Consider the following 24,147-nt stretch of genomic DNA (forward strand, 5'->3'; position numbering starts at 1 on the left):
CTCCTGCTACTAGAGATAAAGAGACTCCATAGTGCTCACTGTTATATTTATTACATGGATAAGAAAAGCACTCACAAGGTTAAAAAAGCAATCCAGTATTGAATACACCCAATCACTGCAGATTCCCCAAGCATCAGTCTCAGTGTAACTTGAGGGCACTCCGCCTAACGTGATGATGTCCTCAAACCACTCCCATCTGATGCGTTGCATCCTGATTGGACTTCCCCAAAGATATATATGGTCTTCAGGATCAGTCCAATCTCCATCGTGGTTGTTCTCCCCCATCCTCACTCTCTGACCTCTGGTGGGGCTCAGCCCCGCTGTTATTCATGACTAAATCATGGACTAAATAAGGAAGTGCGGGACTTTTTATGTTGGGAAGATGGCAATGAGTGATAGAGGGGGAGGGGGACACTCGTCCTATAATCCCCTCATCACTGTCACTTCTATAAAAGACAGTTCTCATTGTTTCCTCACTCTCTGACTAAGGTCCATGAATAAAGAAATGAACTGGTAGGAGATCAGAGGACCCATTTACTAGTTACCTTGAGGGGGGAATTGTAAGATCCTCAGAGACAAAGCTGTCTGATGTGGGTGGAGTCCTGGTTTAGGGGAACCAATCTGCTCATGTCTAGTAATAATCTTTATATTTCTATTTTAGTAGATGGATGGGAGATGAGGAAAACCTCAGAGGATTGTCTCACTTTGTCTCCAGACTGTAAAGTAGAAGATGAGGACATCACACAGTATAGTCCAGGAGAAAACCCGGCTACCTCAAATGTCCACCCGGCACCACACAGTGTAGATGGACCATCGTATTCCTCTTATCCTGAGGAACCTCAGACTGTGAGGGACATTGCCAGACCATCGTATTCCTCTTTTCCTGAGGAACCTCAGACTGTGAGGGACAGTGCGGGACCATCGTATTCCTCTTTTCCTGAGAAACCCAAGACTGTGAGGGAGGGTGCCGGGCCATTGTATTCCTCTTTTCCTGAGGAACCTCAGACTGTGAGGGACAGTGCCGGGCCATCGTATTCCTCTTTTCCTGAGGAACCTCAGACTGTGAGGGACGGTGCCGTCCTTACAACAGATAAGAGGTTCTCCTGTGCTGAGTGCGGGAAGTGTTTCAGTTTTAAATCCAATCTTCATGTGCATAAAAGATCTCACACTGGTGAGAAGCCGTATTCCTGTCCTGAGTGCGGGAAATGTTTTGCACAGAAGTCCGATCTTTCCAGACATCAGAGATTTCACACGGGGGAGAAGCCATATTCCTGTCTTGAGTGCGGGAAATGTTTTACACAGAAGTCTAGTCTTCACAATCATCAGAGCTCACACACTGGTGAGAAGCTTTATTCTTGTCCTGAGTGTGGAAAATGTTTTTCACATAAGTCATATGTTTCCACACATCAGAGATTGCACACGGGGGAAAAGCCATATTATTGTTCTGAGTGCGGGAAATGTTTTTCATGCAAGTCACATCTTTCCACACATCAGAGATCGCACGCGGGAGAGAAGCCGTATTCCTGTCCTGAGTGCGGGAAATGTTTTTCACAGAAGTCCACTCTTTACAGTCATCAGAGATCTCACACTGGCGATAAGTCTTATTCCTGTCCTGAGTGCGGGAAATGTTTTTCACAGAAGTCCCATCTTTCCACACATCAGAGATCACACACTGGTGAGAAGCCGTATTCCTGTCCTGAGTGCGGGAAATGTTTTTCAAAGAAGTACACTCTTTACAGACATCAGAGATCTCACACTGGTGAGAAGCCGTATTCCTGTCCTGAGTGCGGGAAATGTTTTTCACAGAAGTCCTATCTTTCCACACATCAGAGATTCCACACTGGTGAGAAGCCATATTCCTGTCCCGAGTGCGGGAAATGTTTTTCAGAGAAGTCCAATCTTTCCAAGCATCAGAGATTGCACACTGGTGAGAAGCCATATTCCTGTCCTGAGTGCGGGAAATGTTTTTCAGAGAAGTCCAATCTTTCCAAGCATCAGAGATCTCACACGGGGGAGAAGCCGTATTCCTGTCCTGAGTGAGGGAAATGTTCCTCACTGAAGTCCTGTCTTCCTGTTCATCAGGGGTCCCACACAACCCTGGAGGTGTATTAGTGCCTTGAGTGCGGGAAATGTCTTCTATATGAATGTTGGTGGACATATGGGGAAGAAGCACACCCTGATATACACGTCAGATATACTCCATGGCTGATCTTCATCATGTAAGAAACACTTCATAAGGAGATCAGAGATCACCAAAGACATGGATGAAGTGTTGTCTCGTGTTGGCAATTGATAGCAGGAGAAAAATAAAAATGGAGTCCTTACCTTTCATTGGCTGAGTACATTTTGTGCGGGAAGATTTCACAAACACTTACAGATCTGGTTGTTATAAATGTGCTGATGAAATGTGACCCGCATTCCCCCAGTCATGGTGAATTGGGATTTCCTATAAAGGTCAATTCCATCTGGTGGCCATAATGTGCTTTCCTGACAGATGTCAATGGCAGCATACGTTTGGGTAGCCCCGCCCTCGTTCCTCCCCCATGAGACCCCACCCCATAAATGTTCAGGATAAGCCAATGGCTGCGTTCCTTTTTTGTCCTCCTCACTTATAGCAGTGGTTCTCAAATCCGGTCCTCGGGACCCACCAACAGGCCAGGTTTGCAAGATAACTAAATTACATCACAGGTGATCTCATTTGCTTCTCAGTGATTGCAGTATTCTAGTCTGCATCCCCCAAGGTAATACTTAAAATCTGGCCTGTTAGTGGGTCCCGAGGACCGGATTTGAGAACCACTGACTTATAGGACCATTTTTGTATGAAGTTTTCCTACCTATTGGAAGCATTGGTGGGCGGGTCTGGTGCTGGGCAGCTGTGCGGGATGTCAGGAGCTTCCTTTGGTATCCAGAAGTCTTCCAGGATGTCCCGAGTGGTTATTGAGTCCCCAGCTATCAGCAGGGTGGTGTTATGGCACACATATGTAGAGGATCCATGCCTGGAGAGTGGGCCCTGCCATCGGCGGCCATTTGCATTGGCTGGGAGCCCAGCTGTTAGCGGGTGGCCATTAAGTGTTAGACACGTGAAATCCGTTTCGGTGCAAAAACAAATTCCAACAAATTTTTGGTTATTCCTAGATTCGGATGTATCCAAATCTCCAAATGAAATTGTAATGAATTTTGTTGAAATCTGTTAAAATTGGTTTTGTTTATTTGTTTTCTAACGAAATTCCAACTTTTCAGAATGATTCAAATTCGGATCAGACAAAAAAACGATCAACCATACCAGGCCACAAGTCCTCAACATGGGGGGGGTGGGTGCTTTGGGTAAGCTATGCCCCCCCACCCCGAAGCACCTTGTCCCCATGTTGATGGAGACAAGGGCATCTTCCCCACAACCGTGGCCTGTGCTTGTGGGGGTCTGCAGGTGCAGGCAGGGGGCTTGTCATAATATGAAAGCCTCTTTTACCAAGGGGGCCCCCAGATCCCGCCCCCCCCCCCCATGTGAATGAGTATCGGGAACATTTTACCCGTACCTATTCACCAAAAATTGTCAAAAAGTAATAAAAACACACACAAATTTTGAAAAATCCTTTATTTAAAAAAACCTACTGCAGGCTCCTCCTCCATACATAGGAAAAGGGCGGGGTCATCTGTCTACATCACCTGGAGGCACTGCCCCTTCTGGCCTCATGGATCGGTGCATGCTGGGTCCCTGACGTCAGAAAGGGCGGTGCCACCAGGTGATGTAGACAGGTGGCCCCGCCCCTTACCTTTATAAAATATGTGAAACGGGGAGCCTGCAGTAGGCAGAGGGTCTCCATGATGGCGAGAGCTTCTCTATTTATTTATTTTTCCGGGTGCGGCGGGCTTTGTGATTGATGACGGATCTACATCGGGGGACGCTGGTTTTTATTTTATAATAAAGGATTTTTCAAAAATTGTGTGTGTGTTTTTATTACTTTTTGACACTTTTTTGGTGAATAGGTACAGGTACTATGGTCCTGATACTCATTCACATGGGGGGGGGGGTCCCTTGGTAAAAGGGGCTTTCAGAAAACGACAAGCCCCCTGCCTGCAGACCACCACAAGCACAGGCCACGGTTGTGGGGAAGAGGCCCTTGTCCCCATCAACAAAATGGTATGGGGTCTGGTATGGGTTAGGAGGGGGGGTCTTGCTCTTCCCCCCTTTTCTGACTTGCCGAACTGCATGCTCAGGTAAAGGTCTGATATTTATTTTGGGGGACCCCACGTCAATTATTTTTTTTTTACATTTTGGCATGGTCCTGGTATAGCCTGGGGGGCGGGGGGAGACCCCTTGTCATTTTTTTAAACATTTTCTATTGCCGGGCAATGTCGGCATTCTTTTCTTTCCATTCATCTGTCATTGGGGAAGCCCACTGACGGCTGATGAGTCGTCGGTTGGTAAGGATGCGGGCGGCCGGCTTCCCAGCCCCCTGCTTAACAACCAGCTATTTCTTCACTCAGAATTCCAATCAGTCGATTGTTTCTCGACCAATCGGAATTCTGATCGTTCTGATAAATTCTTTAGATTAATAAACTAAACAAATTTTAGCGAAAAGGAAAATAAATTTAACAAAAACTAAACAAATTCCAAAACCAAACTAAAAGAATTCCAAATTCCAGAATGAAATGAAATTAGTAACATAATGAATCTATCCGAAACGAAACAAATGTTTCCATTCTGCACATGTCTCCTAAGCGTGCCCAACCCAGATATAGCAGTTGTGTTCCTGCCTCTGGGATCCGGGTCGCCCTGCGGATGCTTCGATTGCCCTGTGGAAGAGGTCCGGGACACGTGAGTATGTTTGGCTTGAGGTCAGCAGAAGGGAGCAGACGCCATGCGGGCTGCTAGGGAGTAACCAAAAGGAAAACATATGGAGGGGACTCTGCTCTCTGGGTGATCGATGTGCATTGCAGCATCTTATCAAAGTTTGGTGCAGTCGCCTACCTTTGTCTTCTTTTCTGTCCTGAGGAGAGAACTGTTTGTTGAAGCAAGGTTTGCTTTCTGCGTAGCGGTACCCCTGCAGGAGCCGCTTGGATATTGGTGTACCCGGGCCTCCCACTGATTACTCCACAGCCAGATACAGGGTATTTTCACACAGCCAGGTGCACACACTCTTCCGCTCGTTGTCTCCAATGACCAGTCTAGGGGATGTGTTTTTATGTTTTATTTGGAGAACTTGGATAGGAGAAGAAAAACCAGAGCCAACATGAGAGTTCCAACATCCTATCTGATCAGAGAAATGGGAACCTACAGATGTTCACAAGGAACCACTGTCATATGTGTGGACTTTAAGGGCACAGCATGAGACAGATAACAACTACATGGATTTATCCTAAAATAACATTTATTGATTTATCTAAAACCAGATCTCAATAAAATGAGGAAACTGACCCCAAACTGAGCTCAGCTCGTACACAGGAGATCAATGTCTCCTACTAATTTCACTCATGTACATCATACATATATAAGGATAAGTTGGTATATATCATAAGGTTCGTGTAGGTATAGATATTTCCTCTCTTCACTTAGATGTAACATTTAGTGACGGCCATGTACTTTTTTACTGAATATATCTTATTACTGTCTCCAGACCTAAACCCTATTGAGCATCTGTGGGGGATCCTCACGGAAGGTGGAGGAGCGCAAGGTCTCTAACATCCACCAGCTTTGTGATGTCATCATGGAGAAGTGGAAGAGGACTCCAGTGGCAACCTGTGAAGCTCTGGTGAACTCCATGCCCAAGGGGGTTAAGGCAGTGCTGGAAAATAATGGTGGCCACACAAAATATTGACACTTTGGGCCCAATTTGGACATTGTCACTTAGGGGTGTACTCACTTTTGTTGCCTGTGGTTTAGACATTAATGGCTGTGTGTTGAGTTATTTTGAGGGGACAGCAAATTTACACTGTTATACAAGCTGTACACTCACTACTTTACATTGTAGCAAAGTGTCATTTCTTCAGTGTTGTCACATGAAAAGATAGAATAAAATATTTACATAAATGTGAGGGATGTACTTACTTTTGTGAGATACATATGTCTTGGATGGGATGCGGATAAAGCAGACTCATGGCGAGGATTCCATCAATTCAATTTTTAGGGCTCTGTTGGATCAGCTAACTTGGAGGCAGAGGAGGGATCAGATAGACCCTGGATTTCTCCATAAAGAGTATCTGTCCCTGACAAAGCTATCACAAGGGATGTTCCTTGTGGTAGCAAAAATGTAAAGGTATGTGATGTATGGCCATCCATGTGAGGTATCGCCATCCATGTGAGGTAGTGGTGCACTGAATTTTCGGCAACCAAAATTTTCGGCTGAAAATGGGCCTATTCCATTTCGGGCGAAAATGGGTTAAAGATGCCGAAATTAATGATGGCCGCCGCGGGCGCAGCGCAGGTTTCTAAAGTCCTGCCTCTGGCTAGTGGCTCGCCTCCCGGTGATGTCACTACTATGACTGTGTGTATGAATGAACTAACACACCGGCCGGGCGGGCGAGCGGCCGCTAATACCTATAACTAAGTGAGCCCTTCACTTCCCTATCAGGCGGGTATCTCCGCTGACAGGGAAGTGAAGGGCTCACTTAGTTATAGCTTTTAGTGTGTTAGGTGCGTTAGTTCATTAATACACATAGTCGTAGTAGTGACATCACCGGGAGGTGGGCCGCCGGCCAAAGGTGGGACTTTTGAAAGGAAGGACACAGGAGGAGCGGAGAGTTTGCCTGCCTGTGGCATGGAGGTGCCGACAAGTAAGGAGATTGCCATCATTGAGGGGGGGGGGGGCTGAGGCAGGGTTACCAATGATATTTGTATTGTGCAGCATGAGGGGGTTAATGTATTGCCACTGCTGGTCACTGATGCATTAGTGACCGACCAGTGGCAGTTAATTACCACTGGTTGCACTAATGCAGCACAAAGGGGTTAATTAACTGTCACCGGCTTCAGTGACCAGCAGTGGCAATACCTCAACCCCCTCATGCTGCATAATACAAATACCATTGGTAATTAAATTAACCACTTGCCAACCCGTCACTGTACATATACTGCGACAGGGTGGCAGCTACAGGTGTACGTCGCTGCCTGTTTCTGGTGTATGCCCCTCTTCTATCTATTTTTTAATAATTTGGGGGGGGGGAAGTCATTTTCGGTTTTTGGCCAAGGGCATCCTGCATTTTCTGTTTCGGCCTGGAATTTTCATTTCTGTGCATCCCTAATGTGTGGTATCGCCATCCATGTGAGGTATCGCCGTCCATGTGAGGTATCGCCGTCCATGTGAGGTATCGCCGTCCATGTGAGGTATCGCCGTCCATGTGAGGTATCGCCGTCCATGTGAGGTATCGCCATGAACATCAGTGTGAGAGAAGAATTCTACCAGCAGAGATCACATTTACCGATAAGCTGTAAACCTAGAAAGGCTTTTATAAGGGACACCTATGGATAATTTTAGGCTCCGTAGTTTGTCACAGGCGTGTGCAATTTTTATTCTTCACATTTTTGGTATAAATTTACTTGCCACAACATTATATTTTATATCTTACCGATAAAATGGGTATTATATTGTATTTATGTGCATTCAAATTTGTGTATTATTTCCTGAAAATTTGATGTGGCAAAAAAATCCCCAATTTATTCCCCAGGGTCTCTGCTTTTGGAATATATTTCATGTTTGGGGGTTCTAAGCAGGGGAGGCAGCCTTAGGTCTGGGGGGCAAGTCCAGTCGAGTGGCCCATTGAACCACCGAATCGGCTCCCCATCCATCTGCACCACATTTCCCTCACAGAGAGATAGAGAGAGACTGCTCCACATTGCCCACACAGAGAGAGAGAGAGAGAGAGACAACCCCACATTGCCCGCAGAGAGAGAGAGACAACCCCACATTGCCTGCACAAAGAGAGAGACAGCTCCACATTGCCTGCACAGAGAGAGAGACCGCTCCATATCATCTGCACAGAGAGAGAGAGAGCGCGAGAGAGACTGATCCACATTGCATGCATAGAGAGAAAAATCGCTCCACATTGCCTGCACAGCAAGGGAGAGACTGCTCCACATTGCCTTCACAGAGAGAAAGAGACTGCTCCACTTTGCCTGCACAGATAGAGACCGCTCCACCTTGCTTGAACAGATAGAGAGAGAGAGACCACTCCACATTGCCGGCACAGGGAGAGGGACCGCTCCACATTGCAGTTTCTCTGTGGAGCAGTCTGTCTCTCTGTGCAGGCAGTGTGGAGCAGTCTCTCTCTCTCTCTCTCTCTCTCTCTGTGTGGGCAGAGTGGAGCGGTCACTCTCTGTGCGGGCAGGGTGGAGCGGTCACTCTCTCTCTCTGTGTGGGCAGAGTGGAGCGGTCTCTCTCTGTGCGGGCAGAGTGGAGCGGTCACTCTCTGTGTGGGCAGGGTGGAGCGGTCACTCTCTGTGTGGGCAGGGTGGAGCGGTCACTCTCTGTGCGGGCAGGGTGGAGCGGTCACTCTCTCTCTCTGTGCGGGCAGAGTGGAGCGGTCACTCTCTGTGTGGGCAGGGTGGAGCGGTCACTCTCTGTGCGGGCAGGGTGGAGCGGTCACTCTCTCTCTCTGTGTGGGCAGAGTGGAGCGGTCACTCTCTGTGCGGGCAGGGTGGAGCAGTCTCTCTCTCTCTCTCTCTCTCTGTGCAGGCAGAGTGGAGCGGTCACTCTCTGTGTGGGCAGGGTGGAGCGGTCACTCTCTGCAGGGCCGGATTAAGAGCAATATGGGCCTGGTGCTGGGGATTTTGGTGGGCCTTAAGGGTTGTGTGTCGGCGTGCGCAGGCCAAATGCTATGGAAGTCCCAGGCTTCCATAAGAGCCCTGCATCAGTGTACGAGGTGCGCCCTGAAGTGAGGTTGAAGGGCGCAGCTGTGCAGAGCTAACACAACATTACAGAAGCTGAATACCTGGCTTCCATTAGGACTGCCCGCAGTGCCCATTATTAATCCCACCACCCGGCCCAGGTGATCCATGCGGAATGCAGAACCGGTCAGGCCAGGGGAGACCTCTCCCTGTCGGCCCATTGCTTTCCATGCATGGCCTGTTCTTTTTGGGCGGCTGGGCCCAGGGTCACATCATTGGGTGGGTGTGGCCAAATTGTACATGGGGAGGGTCCTAAAGAAACATTGTTAAATAAAACCAGGAATGCATAACACACAAGCACAGGGTTAAGGTCAGGAGAGAGTAATACACAGAATGCTGGGTTCAACACAGCGTAATACACAGAGTGCTGGGTTCAGGACAGCATAATACATAGGGAGCTGGGTTCAGGACAACGTAAAACACAGAATGCTGGGTTCAGGACAGCGTAATACACAGAGTGCTGGGTTCAGGACAGCGTAATACACAGAGTGCTGGGTTCAGGGCAGCATAATACACAGAGTGCTGGGTTCAGGACAGCGTAATACACAGAGCGCTGGGTTCAGGACAGTGTAATACACAGAGCGCTGGGTTCAGGACAGCGTAATACACAGAGTGCTGGGTTCAGGACAGCGTAATACACAGAGTGCTGGGTTCAGGGCAGCGTAATACACAGAGTGCTGGGTTCAGGACAGCGTAATACACAGAGCGCTGGGTTCAGGACAGTGTAATACACAGAGCGCTGGGTTCAGGACAGCGTAATACACAGAGCGCTGGGTTCAGGACAGCGTAATACACAGAGTGCTGGGTTCAGGACAGCATAATACACACAAAATGCTGGGTTCAGGACTGCGGAATACACAGAGCACTGGGTTTAGGACAGCATAATACACAGAACGCTGGGTTCAGGACAGCGTAATACACAGAGCGCTGGGTTCAGGGCAGAGTAATATACAGAGCGCTGGGTTCAGGACAGCGTAATACACAGAGCGCTGGGTTCAGGACAGCATAATACACAGAGTGCTGGGTTCAGGACAGCGTAATACACAGAGCGCTGGGTTCAGGACAGCGTAATACACAGAGTGCTGGGTTCAGGACAGCATAATACACACAAAATGCTGGGTTCAGGACTGCGGAATACACAGAGCACTGGGTTTAGGACAGCATAATACACAGAACGCTGGGTTCAGGACAGCGTAATACACAGAGCGCTGGGTTCAGGGCAGAGTAATATACAGAGCGCTGGGTTCAGGACAGCGTAATACACAGGTTCAGTAGGAGGCTACTTGCAGGGTGCAAGGTTCAGGAGGAGGCTACGTGCATAGGGCAGGGCTATTACCCATTTTTTTTTTTTCTTCTGTATGTAATGACTGTATACATGTAATTTTTGTGTGTGTATTATATTTTGTCAGTATATGTGTGAATATTATTTTCTGTGTGTGGGTGTGTCTGTGTAATGTCACTCACACACAGCCTGTATAAAACATATACACCTCACATCACTCACACACCAGAGAGACACTACAGGAGATGGTGAGAGACTGCAAACCAGACATGGTACAGGAGATGATCAGAGTGCAGACATGGTACAGGAGATGGTCAGAGTGCAGACATGGTACAGGAGATGATCAGAGTGCAGACATACTACAGGAGATGGTCAGAGACTGCAGACATGGTACAGGAGATGGTCAGAGAGTGCAGACATGGTACAGGAGATGGTCAGAGAGTGCAGACATGGTACAGGAGATGGTCAGAGACTGCAGACATACTACAGGAGATGGTCAGAGACTGCAGACATGGTACAGGAGATGGTCAGAGACTGCAGACATGCTACAGGAGATGGTCAGAGACTGCAGACATGGTACAGGAGATGGTCAGAGACTGCAGACATGGTACAGGAGATGATCAGAGACTGCAGACATACTACAGGAGATGGTCAGAGACTGCAGACATGGTACAGGAGATGGTCAGAGAGTGCAGACATGGTACAGGAGATGGTCAGAGACTGCAGACATGATACAGGAGATGGTCAGAGACTGCAGACATGGTACAGGAGATGGTCAGAGACTGCAGACATGGTACAGGGGATGGTCAGAGACTGCAGACATGGTACAGGGGATGGTCAAAGACTGCAGACATGGTACAGGAGATGGTCAGAGACTGCAGATATAGTACAGGAGATGGTCAGAGAGTGCAGACATGGTACAGGAGATGGTCAGAGAGTGCAGACATGGTACAGGAGATGGTCAGAGAGTGCAGACATGGTACAGAAGATGGTCAGAGAGTGCAGACATGGTACAGGAGATGGTCAGAGAGTGCAGACATAGTACAGGAGATGGTCAGAGACTGCAGATATAGTACAGGAGATGGTCAGAGAGTGCAGACATGATACAGGAGATGGTCAGAGAGTGCAGACATAGTACAGGAGATGGTCAGAGAGTGCGGACATGGTACAAGAGATGGTCAGAGAGTGCAGACATGGTACAGGAGATGGTCAGAGAGTGCGGACATGGTACAGGAGATTGTCAGAGACTGCAGACATGGTACAGGAGATCGTCAGAGACCGCAGACATGGTACAGGAGATGGTCAGAGACTGCAGACATAGTACAGGAGATTGTCAGAGAGTGCAGACATGATACAAGAGATGGTCAGAGAGTGCAGACATGGTACAGGAGATGGTCAGAGAGTGCGGACATGGTACAGGAGATTGTCAGAGACTGCAGACATGGTACAAGAGATGGTCAGAGACTGCAGACATGGTACAGGAGATGGTCAGAGACGGCAGATATAGTACAAGAGATTGTCAGAGACTGCAGACATGGTACAAGAGATCGTCAGAGACCGCAGACATGGTACAGGAGATGGTCAGAGACAGCAGACATACTATAGGAGATGGTCAGAGATTGCAGATATGGTTGATTCAAGAGATGGTCAGGGACTGAGTTTACAGCTGAACCCGGTGTAAAAGTGTATGGTATCGCAGGGCTGCTCCACTCTATTTAAACCAGCTCTGCAAGATCAAGTCAGTAAAAGTGACAGAAGACAGCAGCACATCCAATTTCCAAAATAAAAATTGTCTTACAAACAGTTCAGTAAACAGGTAATGGGTCTCTGAAGCTTCTAACCTGAACCAACAGTAAATGCTCCAAAAATAAAATAAAAACCCCATGCAGCACACACACAGCTCAAACTAGCTGAATGGAAGCTGAAATGGTTACCAGTCATTTGTTCCTGGTGTTGCTGCAGCGTCTTCTTATCAGTGTATCAGGCAATGTATAGCTCAGGGAGATAAAACATAAGGAGTGAGGGGAGAGGAGGCTGATCGGTAACCTGCACACTGCCTGAACACACAGATATCCGGAACACACTGCAGCCCACCAGAATTACATGTGACATTGCTCTAATTGCTGTCATACCTTCTTGCCTTGCATTTACATCCCTGGTGCTCCCAGTCAAATGTGGCGGGCTGGAGAGGGGCGGGGGAGGAGTGCGATACTGCCTGCTGACTGGCTGTGGATGAAAGGGAGGAGGAGCTCCACATCTAGCCTGCCCATCCCCAACATCAGAGCTCCGATTTGACAGCTCTGCTCCTCTCACTCTCACTGACACTATGCTGGACGGTCACACTGAATGTAGAGCTAGACTGCCAGTACACCGTCCCTGAATCCAGGGACATGCAGGGAGGTTCTGAAGGAGCAGCCCGCTGTCACTTGTAGCACAGAATCCGGGCTTCTGTGTTTACAAGTGACAGAAAACAGCAGTGATAATGGACCTTGCCGGCCAGGGCCTATATTATGGTGGGGGCCTGGTGCTGCAGCTCCAATAGTCCCTATGTTAATCCGGTCCTAACTTTCTGTGCGGGCAGAGAGGAGCAGTCACTCTCTGTGTGGGCAGAGTGGAGCGGCCACTCTATGTGCGGGCAGAGTGGAGCGGTCACTCTCTGTGTGGGCAGAGTGGAGCGGTCACTCTCTGTGTGGGCAGAGTGGAGCGGTCACTCTATGTGCGGGCAGAGTGGAGCGGTCACTCTCTGTGCGGGCAGAGTGGAGCGGTCACTCTATGTGCGGGCAGAGTGGAGTGGTCACTCTCTGTGCGGGCAGAGGGGAGCGGTCACTCTCTGTGCGGGCAGAGTGGAGTGGTCACTCTCTGTGCGGGCAGAGGGGAGCGGTCACTCTCTGTGCGGGCAGAGTGGAGTGGCCACTCTATGTGCAGGCAGAGTGGAGCGGTCACTCTATGTGCGGGCAGAGTGGAGCGGTCACTCTCTGTGTGGGCAGAGTGGAGCAGTCACTCTCTGTGCGGGCAGAGTGGAGCGGTCACTCTATGTGCGGGCAGAGTGGAGTGGTCACTCTCTGTGCGGGCAGAGTGGAGCGGTCACTCTATGTGCGGGCAGAGTGGAGCGGCCACTCTATGTGCAGGCAGAGTGGAGCGGTCACTCTATGTGCGGGCAGAGTGGTGCGGCCACTCTATGTGCAGGCAGAGTGGAGCGGTCACTCTATGTGCGGGCAGAGTGGAGCGGTCACTCTCTGTGCGAGCAGAGTGGAGTGGTCACTCTCTGTGTGGGCAGAGTGGAGCGGTCACTCTATGTGCGGGCAGAGTGGAGTGGTCACTCTCTGTGTGGGCAGAGTGGAGCGGTCACTCTATGTGCGGGCAGAGTGGAGCGGTCACTCTATGTGCGGGCAGAGTGGAGTGGTCACTCTCTGTGCGGGCAGAGGGGAGCGGTCACTCTCTGTGCGGGCAGAGTGGAGCGGCCACTCTATGTGCAGGCAGAGTGGAGCGGTCACTCTATGTGCGGGCAGAGTGGAGCGGTCACTCTCTGTGCAGGCAGAGTGGAGCGGTCACTCTCTGTGGGGGCAGAGTGGAGCGGCCACTCTATGTGCAGGCAGAGTGGAGCGGTCACTCTCTGTGTGGGCAGAGTGGAGCGGTCACTCTCTGTGGGGGCTTCTCTCAGCAGCGGCAATCTCTCAGAGACTGTTCCACATTAATGCCACCAGAGAGACTGAGGCAGAGAGCCTGCGCCTTCCCCACTCCTATTACATAGATCAAAAAGACTGCAGTAAGATGAAGGCAAAAGTCTGTGCTGTCACTGCCGCCACACTAAGCGCTACTTGTGGAGTCTGGACCTTCTCTGATGAGTGAGCACCACACCACTGGGCAAGCCAAGCGAGCAGAGTAGCCGAGAGTTACAGTAAGTGCAGCAGGCTAAACACGCAAGTCCTGCTGTCTCCCTGGGCATGACCACCAGATTCTCCAGGCTGCAGGCTCCTCCTGTGTCAATTGCAGGTAGTGAGAAAAGCACATGGCGGTGCACCGGCCCCCAGAGCCAGATAAGGGCATTGCGGGTCTGGTGCTGCAGTGGAGTAGGTTTAGGAGTGGCAGAGATATGATATACAGTAAGTAACGTCATATCTCAGCTCTCCTCTTACTGACCACCCTCCTCTGTTTCCAAGAGCCTGTGCTGGATTGTGCCCAGACTTGGTCGCAGCCACACAGGTGTAATGCTAGGGAAGCCTGGCATTTGATTTACCAAGCTTCCGTAGGAGCCGTGCATTGGGGTGTGCTCTGTGAAGAAAGTTTCCCAGCCATCAGAATGTCGACAATGATCGACAAAAAATAAAGACAAGCTGGTTGTACTGAAGTCAATTGATCGAATTCTGTACAACCAGTCTGCACATAGATTGAAATTCTGCCGGTTCAGCAGAAATGTAAATCTGTCTATGGTGGCCTAAGTCCACTAGTCTCTGGGTTTATTAACCACTTAAGCCCCGGAAGATTTTACCCCCTTCCTGACCAGGGCCTATTTTGCGATTCGGCACTGCATGACTTTAGCGGACAATTGCGCGGACGTGCGACGCTGTACCCAAACTAATTTGACGTCCTTTTTTTCCCACAAACAGAGCTTTCTTTTGGTGGTATTTGATCACCTGTGCGATTTTTTGATCATGCGCTATAAACAAAAACAGAGCGACAATTTTGCAAAAATAACAATATTTTTCACATTTCTTATATAAAATTCCCCAAAAACAAATGTAAAAATCTAAATTTTTTAACATTTTAGGCCAATTTGTTTTCTGCTACATGTGCTTGGTAAGAAAATCACAATAAGCGTATTTTGATTGGTTTGCGCAAAAGTTATTGCGTTTACTAACTAAGGGAAAGTCTTTTGTCATTTTTATTGGTTTTTTTTAACGAGTAATGGCGGCGATCTGCGATTTTTTTTGCGGGACTGCGACATTGCGGCGGACAGATCGGACCCTTGACTGACATTTTTGACACTTTTGGGGGTACCAGTGACATTACTACAGTAATCAGTGCTATACATATGCACTGTTACTGTAAAAATGACACTGGCAGTGAAGGGGTTAACTTTATTTGAGAGGGAGGGGTTAAGTGTGTCCCTAGGGGCGTGATTCTAACTGTGATTGGATGTGGCTAGTGATGTAACAGCAGAGAGCTACGGTCCTACATAGCAGGACCGAATGATCTGTGCTGTTACACAGGGAAGAATGACAGGCGGCTTTGTTTACATTAGCCGCCTGCCTTTCTCCCTCTGTAACCGACGATCGCGAGTGACCGGCAGACATCGGGTCCACCGGTCACTCGCGTGGGGGGGTCCGTGAGCGGGAGCGCGCCTCCAGCGGTGCGCTCGCTCCCTAGAGCCTCACAGGCTAGCGACGTAGTACTACGTCACTTTGCCTGTGAGGGGCTGACTGCCGATGTAAATCGTCCTTAGGCGGTCGGCAAGTGGTTAAAACCCTCAAATCTTCTAAAAGGGGGGCTCCACCTAGGTGCAGAAATTCACTTTGAACTCCACCTTATTTTCATAACTCTCTTTAGGTAATAGAAGTGCAAACAATGAGGTGGGAGCACATCTAATACCTACAAAGAGTAATGAAAATAAGGTGGAGTTCAAAGTGAATTGTGCCATCACCTGGCATTGAGGAAGTTAAAGAGGAAGTAAACCCTCCTCTGCAAGTTGTAGCTATAGATGATCCTATGATAAGGCTTACCTATAGGTACTGCAAATATCTCCTATACATGTACCGTTTAGGAGATATTTACCTTACATGCAGCCAGTGACGTCACTGGTGCATGCGCTCTGAAGGAACGGCCGCTGGTGCCGTTCCTTCAGAGCCCCGTGCCGCGAACCCGGAAGAAGGGTGACAGAACATGTCACCCATGGGAGAGGTGAGCGGTCGGCGCTTCGGGGCTTTTCTAAGGTAAGTATTTCATAATGAGCTAGTATGCGATGCATACTAGCTCATTATGTGTTTGCCTTTCAGGTGCACTTTAACCACTTGCCGACCGCCGCCCGACTATATACGGCGGCGGTCAGCCCCTCCCAGGCAAAGTGACGTACCGGTACGTCACTAGCCTGGGAGCGAATAGGGGACAAACGTGCGCCGTCGGAGGCGTGCTCCCACCCCCGCTCGTACCCGAAGAAGCCGGCGCGTTTCCGCCGGTCACTCGCGATCGTCGGGTAGAGAGGGAGAAAGGCAGGCGGCTGATGTAAACAAAGCCACCTGTCATTCTCCCCTGTGTAAAAGCACAGATTGCTCGGTCCTGCTATGTAGGACCGTTGATCTGTGCTGTTACACACACAGCAACATCCAATGACAGTAAGAAACACGCCCCTAGGGACACACTTAACCCCTCCCTCTCCAATAAAGTTAACCCCTTCCCTCCCAGTGTCATTTTTACAGTAACAGTGCATATGTATAGCACTGATTACTGTAGTAATGTCACTGGTACCCCCAAAAGTGTCTAAAATGTCAGTCAAGGGTCCGATCTGTTCGCCGCAATGTCGCAGTCCTGAAAAAAAATCGCAGATTGCCGCCATTACTCGTTAAAAAAAAATGTTTCCCTTAGTTAGTAAACGCAATAACTTTTGCGCAAACCAATCAAAATACGCTTATTGTGAAAAACAAATTGGCCAAAAATTTTAAAAATTTTTGATTATTACATTTTTCGAGGGGAATTTCATATAAAAAAAATGTGAAAAATATTGTTATTTTTGCAAAATTGCATCTATTTTTTGTTTATAGCGCAAAAAGTAAAAATCGCACAGGTGATCAAATACCACCAAAATAAAGCTCTGTTTGTGGGGAAAACAGGACGTCAAATTCATTTGGGTACAGCGTCGCACGACCGCGCAATTGTCCGTTAAAGTCACGCAGTGCCGAATCGCAAAATATCCCCTGGTCAGGAAGGGGGTAAAATCTTCCGGGGCTTAAGTGGTTAAAAAAAAAAAAAATCTGAGGTTTACAACCTCTTTAAAACAGGCAGTAAGGAAATGTGATAACAACTCCTCACTGCCTGTCAAATGCCTCTGAAAAGTGACCTGAGCATGGCCTGAGCATGGATCACTTTTCAGTGGAGTGTCAGTGCCTGCTGTAAGTGAATACAAGCCTTTGGGCTCACACAGTGTGCTGCGGTTTGGCTGCAGTGCAGGTGCACTGGCACTTTTCCTTCGCCGCAGTCCCTTAGACTTCTTGTAGGTTGTCCGTTTTGCCTGCATTTTCTGGAAGTGCACCAAAGATGCAGCATACAGGACTTTTTGTGCACTTTCAGAACATGCAGTAAAAATGTGCAACCTAATAGAGGTCTATGGGGCTAGGGGCAACATGCAGGAAGACTGCCAGCTGCAGAGAGGGGGAGGGGTAGGAATAGCTGGAAGGAGGGAAGAGAGGCTCACTTAATTCATTTTAAGGCTCTGGCTGCCGAGTAGACTGCTCAGTTTAAACTTTCCCGCCCAAAGAGAGAGCAGATCCACTACCAACCATTGGTATGGAGGAGGGAGGGGGTGGGTAACTCACTCTGTAACACAGACTGTCAGCCCCTTGACAGTACACATCGCTGGCTGCCTGCCCCGTAGTGCTGGATGGAGGGATAAGAGTTCACGCCTGTACAGCCTCACTCGGCCAGCTCCGGAATTTCACATGTGCAGTTCTGAGCTGGTGACACATCGGCCTTTGTACAGGAGATCAGTGCTGCCCAGGGGGAAAATGCCTCCCTGCCCCCCGGCCCAGTCCGCCCCTGGTTCTGTCATTTTATAGCATAAAAAAAATGCTGATTTGTACATAGATGTGAAAAATGCCCCAGACAGCAAGAGGTTAAATAAATGAGAAATATATATGGACGTTTTACAATGTAAATAAAATGCAGATTTGTAATTGTTGGTATTTTTATAACAATATCAGTGCAGTTCCAATTCTCTCCAACAACAAAAAATGGAACAGTCACATGTCAAATATTATCTCTAATAGAAAATGAAGGTTTGTCGAGAAACACTGCCACCGTGTGGCAAATTTTGTAACTTCAGCTCGTCTGTATTGCTGGGAAACACTGCCACCGTGTGGTCAATTTTATAACTGCAGCTCAACTGTATTGCTGGGAAACACTGCCACCGTGTGGCCAGTTTTATAACTGCAGCTCAGCTGTATTGCTGGGAAACACTGCCACCGTGTGGCCAATTTTTTAACTGCAGCTCGGCTGTATTGCTGGGAAACCCTGCCACCGTGTGGTCAATTTTATAACTGCAGCTCAGCTGTATTTCTGGGAAACACTGCCACCGTGTGGCCAATTTTGTTACTGCAGCTCGGCTGTATTGCTGGGAAACACTGCCACCGTGTGGTGAATTTTATAACTGCAGTTTGGCTGTATTGCTAGGAAACACTGCCACCCTGTGGCCAATTTTGTAACTGCAGCTCGGCTGTATTGCTGGGAAACACTGCCATCGTGTGGTCAATATTATAACTACAGCCACCTATATTGCAGGGAAACCCTGCCTCCGTGTGGCCAATTTTGTAACTGCAGCTTGTCTGTATTGCTGGAAAACACTGCCACCGTGTGGCCAATTTTGTAACTGCAACCGCCTACATTGCTGGGAAACATTGTCACCATATGGCCAATTTTATAACTGCAGCTTGGCTGTATTTGCTGGGAAACACTGCCACCGTGTGGTCAAATTTGTAACTGCAGCCACCTATATTGCTGGGAAACACTACCACCGTCTGGCCAATATTATAAATGCAGCTCGGCTGTATTGCTGGGAAACACTGCCACCGTGTGCTCAATTTTATAACTGCAGCTCAGCTGTATTGCTGGGAAACACTGCCACCGTGTGGTCAATTTTATAACTGCAGCCACCTATATTGCAGGGAATCCCTGCCACCGTGTGGTCAATTTTATAACTGCAGCCACCTATATTGCTGGGAAACACTACCACCGTGTGGCCAATATTATAAATGCAGCTCAGGTGTATTGCTGGGAAACACTACCACCGTGTGGCCAATATTATAAATGCAGCTCGGCTGTATTACTGGGAAACACTGCCACCGTGTGATCAATTTTATAACTGCAGTTCAGCTGTATTGCTGGGAAACACTGCCACCGTGTGGTCAATTTTATAACTGCAGCCACCTATATTGCAGGGAAACCCTGCCTCCGTGTGGCCAATTTTGTAACTGCAGCTCGTCTGTATTGCTGGAGAACACTGCCACCGTGTGGCCAATTTTGTAACTGAAGCTTGGCTGTATTGCCGGGAAACACTGCCACCGTGTGGTCAATTTTGTAACTGCAGCTCGGCTGTATTTGCTGGGAAACACTGCCACCGTGTGGCCAATTTTATAACTGCAGCTCAGCTGTATTTCTGGGAAACACTGCCACCGTGTGGCCAATTTTGTTACTGCAGCTCGGCTGTATTGCTGGGAAACACTGCCACCGTGTGGTGAATTTTATAACTGCAGCTCGGCTGTATTGCTAGGAAACACTGCCACCCTGTGCCAATTTTGTAACTGCAGCTCGGCTGTATTGCTGGGAAACACTGCCATCGTGTGGTCAATATTATGACTGCAGCCACCTATATTGCAGGGAAACCCTGCCTCCGTGTGGCCAATTTTGTAACTGCAGCTTGTCTGTATTGCTGGAAAACACTGCCACCGTGTGGCCAATTTTGTAACTGCAGCCGCCTACATTGCTGGGAAACATTGTCACCATATGGCCAATTTTATAACTGCAGCTTGGCTGTATTTGCTGGAAAACACTGCCACCGTGTGGTCAAATTTGTAACTGCAGCCACCTATATTGCTGGGAAACACTACCACCGTGTGGCCAATATTATAAATGCAGCTCGGCTGTATTGCTGGGAAACATTGCCACCGTGTGCTCAATTTTATAACTGCAGCTCAGCTGTATTGCTGGGAAACACTGCCACCGTGTGGTCAATTTTATAACCGCAGCCACCTATATTGCAGGGAATCCCTGCCTCCGTGTGGCCAATTTTGTAACTGCAGCTCGTCTGTATTGCTGGAAAACACTGCCACCGTGTGGCCAATATTATAAATGCAGCTCGGCTGTATTGCTGGGAAACACTACTACCGTGTGGCCAATATTATAAACTCAGCTCGGCTGTATTGCTGGGAAACACTGCCACCGTGTGCTCAATTTTATAACTGCAGCTCAGCTGTATTGCTGGGAAACACTGCCACCGTGTGGTCAATTTTATAACTGCAACCACCTATATTGCAGGGAATCCCTGCCACCGTGTGGTCAATTTTATAACTGCAGCCACCTATATTGCTGGGAAACACTACCACCGTGTGGCCAATATTATAAATGCAGCTCGGCTGTATTGCTGGGAAACACTGCCACCGTGTGATCAATTTTATAACTGCAGCTCAGCTGTATTTCTGGGAAACACTGCCACCGTGTGGCCAATTTTGTTACTGCAGCTCGGCTGTATTGCTGGGAAACACTGCCACCGTGTGGTGAATTTTATAACTGCAGCTCGGCTGTATTGCTAGGAAACACTGCCACCCTGTGCCAATTTTGTAACTGCAGCTCGGCTGTATTGCTGGGAAACACTGCCATTGTGTGGTCAATATTATGACTGCAGCCACCTATATTGCAGGGAAACCCGGCCTCCGTGTGGCCAATTTTGTAACTGCAGCTTGTCTGTATTGCTGGAAAACACTGCCACCGTGTGGCCAATTTTGTAACTGCAGCCGCCTACATTGCTGGGAAACATTGTCACCATATGGCCAATTTTATAACTGCAGCTTGGCTGTATTTGCTGGAAAACACTGCCACCGTGTGGTCAAATTTGTAACTGCAGCCACCTATATTGCTGGGAAACACTACCACCGTGTGGCCAATATTATAAATGCAGCTCGGCTGTATTGCTGGGAAACATTGCCACCGTGTGCTCAATTTTATAACTGCAGCTCAGCTGTATTGCTGGGAAACACTGCCACCGTGTGGTCAATTTTATAACCCCAGCCACCTATATTGCAGGGAATCCCTGCCTCCGTGTGGCCAATTTTGTAACTGCAGCTCGTCTGTATTGCTGGAAAACACTACCACTGTGTGGCCATTATTATAAATGCAGCTCGGCTGTATTGCTGGGAAACACTACCACCGTGTGCTCAATTTTATAACTGCAACCACCTATATTGCAGGGAATCCCTGCCACCGTGTGGTCAATTTTATAACTGCAGCCACCTATATTGCTGGGAAACACTACCACCGTGTGGCCAATATTATAAATGCAGCTCGGCTGTATTGCTGGGAAACACTACCACCGTGTGGCCAATATTATAAATGCAGCTCGGCTGTATTGCTGGGAAACACTGCCACCGTGTGCTCAATTTTATAACTGCAACCACCTATATTGCAGGGAATCCCTGCCACCGTGTAGTCAATTTTATAACTGCAGCCACCTATATTGCTGGGAAACACTACCACCGTGTGGCCAATATTATAAATGCAGCTCGGCTGTATTGCTGGGAAACACTACCACCGTGTGGCCAATATTATAAATGCAGCTCGCCTGTATTGCTGGGAAACACTGCCACCGTGTGATCAATTTTATAACTGCAGTTCAGCTGTATTGCTGGGAAACACTGCCACCGTGTGGTCAATTTTATAACTGCAGCCACCTATATTGCAGGGAAACCCTGCCTCCGTGTGGCCAATTTTGTAACTGCAGCTCGTCTGTATTGCTGGAAAACACTGCCACCGTGTGCCCAATTTTGTAACTGAAGCTTGGCTGTATTGCCGGGAAACACTGCCACCGTGTGGTCAATTTTGTAACTGCAGCTAGGCTGTATTTGCTGGGAAACACTGCCACCGTGTGGCCAATTTTGTAACTGCAGCCGCCTAAATTGCTGGGAAACACTGCCACCGTGTGGCCAATTTTATAACTGCAGCTCAGCTGTATTTCTGGGAAACACTGCCACCGTGTGGCCAATTTTGTTACTGCAGCTCGGCTGTATTGCTGGGAAACACTGCCACGGTGTGGTGAATTTTATAACTGCAGTTTGGCTGTATTGCTAGGAAACACTGCCACCCTGTGGCCAATTTTGTAACTGCAGCTCGGCTGTATTGCTGGGAAACACTGCCATCGTGTGCTCAATATTATAACTACAGCCTCCTATATTGCAGGGAAACCCTGCCTCCGTGTGGCCAATTTTGTAACTGCAGCTTGTCTGTATTGCTGGAAAACACTGCCACCGTGTGGCCAATTTTGTAACTGCAGCCGCCTACATTGCTGGGAAACATTGTCACCATATGGCCAATTTTATAACTGCAGCTTGGCTGTATTTGCTGGGAAACACTGCCACCGTGTGGTCAAATTTGTAACTGCAGCCACCTATATTGCTGGGAAACACTACCACCGTGTTGCCAATATTATAAATGCAGCTCGGCTGTATTGCTGGGAAACACTGCCACCGTGTGCTCAATTTTATAACTGCAGCTCAGCTGTATTGCTGGGAAACACTGCCACCGTGTGGTCAATTTTATAACTGCAGCCACCTATATTGCAGGGAATCCCTGCCACCGTGTGGTCAATTTTATAACTGCAGCCACCTATATTGCTGGGAAACACTACCACCGTGTGGCCAATATTATAAATGCAGCTCGGCTGTATTGCTGGGAAACACTACCACCGTGTGGCCAATATTATAAATGCAGCTCGGCTGTATTACTGGGAAACACTGCCACCGTGTGATCAATTTTATAACTGCAGTTCAGCTGTATTGCTGGGAAACACTGCCACCGTGTGGTCAATTTTATAACTGCAGCCACCTATATTGCAGGGAAACCCTGCCTCCGTGTGGCCAATTTTGTAACTGCAGCTCGTCTGTATTGCTGGAGAACACTGCCACCGTGTGGCCAATTTTGAAACTGAAGCTTGGCTGTATTGCCGGGAAACACTGCCACCGTGTGGTCAATTTTGTAACTGCAGCTCGGCTGTATTTGCTGGGAAACACTGCCACCGTGTGGCCAATTTTGTAACTGCAGCCGCCTACATTGCTGGGAAACACTGCCACCGTGTGGCCAATTTTATAACTGCAGCTCAGCTGTATTTCTGGGAAACACTGCCACCGTGTGGCCAATTTTGTTACTGCAGCTCGGCTGTATTGCTGGGAAACACTGCCACCGTGTGGTGAATTTTATAACTGCAGCTCGGCTGTATTGCTAGGAAACACTGCCACCCTGTGCCAATTTTGTAACTGCAGCTCGGCTGTATTGCTGGGAAACACTGCCATCGTGTGGTCAATATTATGACTGCAGCCACCTATATTGCAGGGAAACCCTGCCTCCGTGTGGCCAATTTTGTAACTGCAGCTTGTCTGTATTGCTGGAAAACACTGCCACAGTGTGGCCAATTTTGTAACTGCAGCCGCCTACATTGCTGGGAAACATTGTCACCATATGGCCAATTTTATAACTGCAGCTTGGCTGTATTTGCTGGAAAACACTGCCACCGTGTGGTCAAATTTGTAACTGCAGCCACCTATATTGCTGGGAAACACTACCACCGTGTGGCCAATATTATAAATGCAGCTCGGCTGTATTGCTGGGAAACATTGCCACCGTGTGCTCAATTTTATAACTGCAGCTCAGCTGTATTGCTGGGAAACACTGCCACCGTGTGGTCAATTTTATAACTGCAACCACCTATATTGCAGGGAATCCCTGCCACCGTGTGGTCAATTTTATAACTGCAGCCACCTATATTGCTGGGAAACACTACCACCGTGTGGCCAATATTATAAATGCAGCTCGGCTGTATTGCTGGGAAACACTACCACCGTGTGGCCAATATTATAAATGCAGCTCGGCTGTATTGCTGGGAAACACTGCCACCGTGTGGTCAATTTTATAACTGCAGCCACCTATATTGCAGGGAAACCCTGCCTCCGTGTGGCCGATTTCGTAACTGCAGCTCGTCTGTATTGCTGGAAAACACTGCCACCGTGTGCCCAATTTT

General features: G+C 48.5%; 3 protein-coding genes across 3 annotated transcripts in view; 1 reads left to right on the forward strand and 2 right to left on the reverse strand.

Annotated features, from left to right (window-relative positions):
* Positions 1-24,147, forward strand: part of LOC309550684 (uncharacterized protein) — a 1,024,308-nt gene that overhangs the window by 972,625 nt on the left and 27,536 nt on the right. Inside the window, exon 10 of the mRNA XM_082251019.1 lies at positions 1,098-2,021. Within this exon, the coding sequence (XP_082107145.1) occupies positions 1,098-2,021 (924 nt within the window). The remainder of the gene's footprint in view (positions 1-1,097; positions 2,022-24,147) is intronic.
* Positions 1-24,147, reverse strand: part of LOC309550736 (uncharacterized protein) — an 851,482-nt gene that overhangs the window by 655,733 nt on the left and 171,602 nt on the right. The window lies entirely within an intron of this gene.
* The window catches only part of LOC309550774 (uncharacterized protein), a 461,615-nt gene that overhangs the window by 126,800 nt on the left and 310,668 nt on the right, over positions 1-24,147 (reverse strand). The gene's annotated exons all lie outside the window — the stretch shown is intronic.

Source organism: Pelophylax lessonae (genome assembly GCF_965119305.1).
Source record: "Pelophylax lessonae genome assembly, chromosome: 3".
NCBI classification, from domain to species: Eukaryota; Metazoa; Chordata; class Amphibia; order Anura; family Ranidae; genus Pelophylax; species Pelophylax lessonae.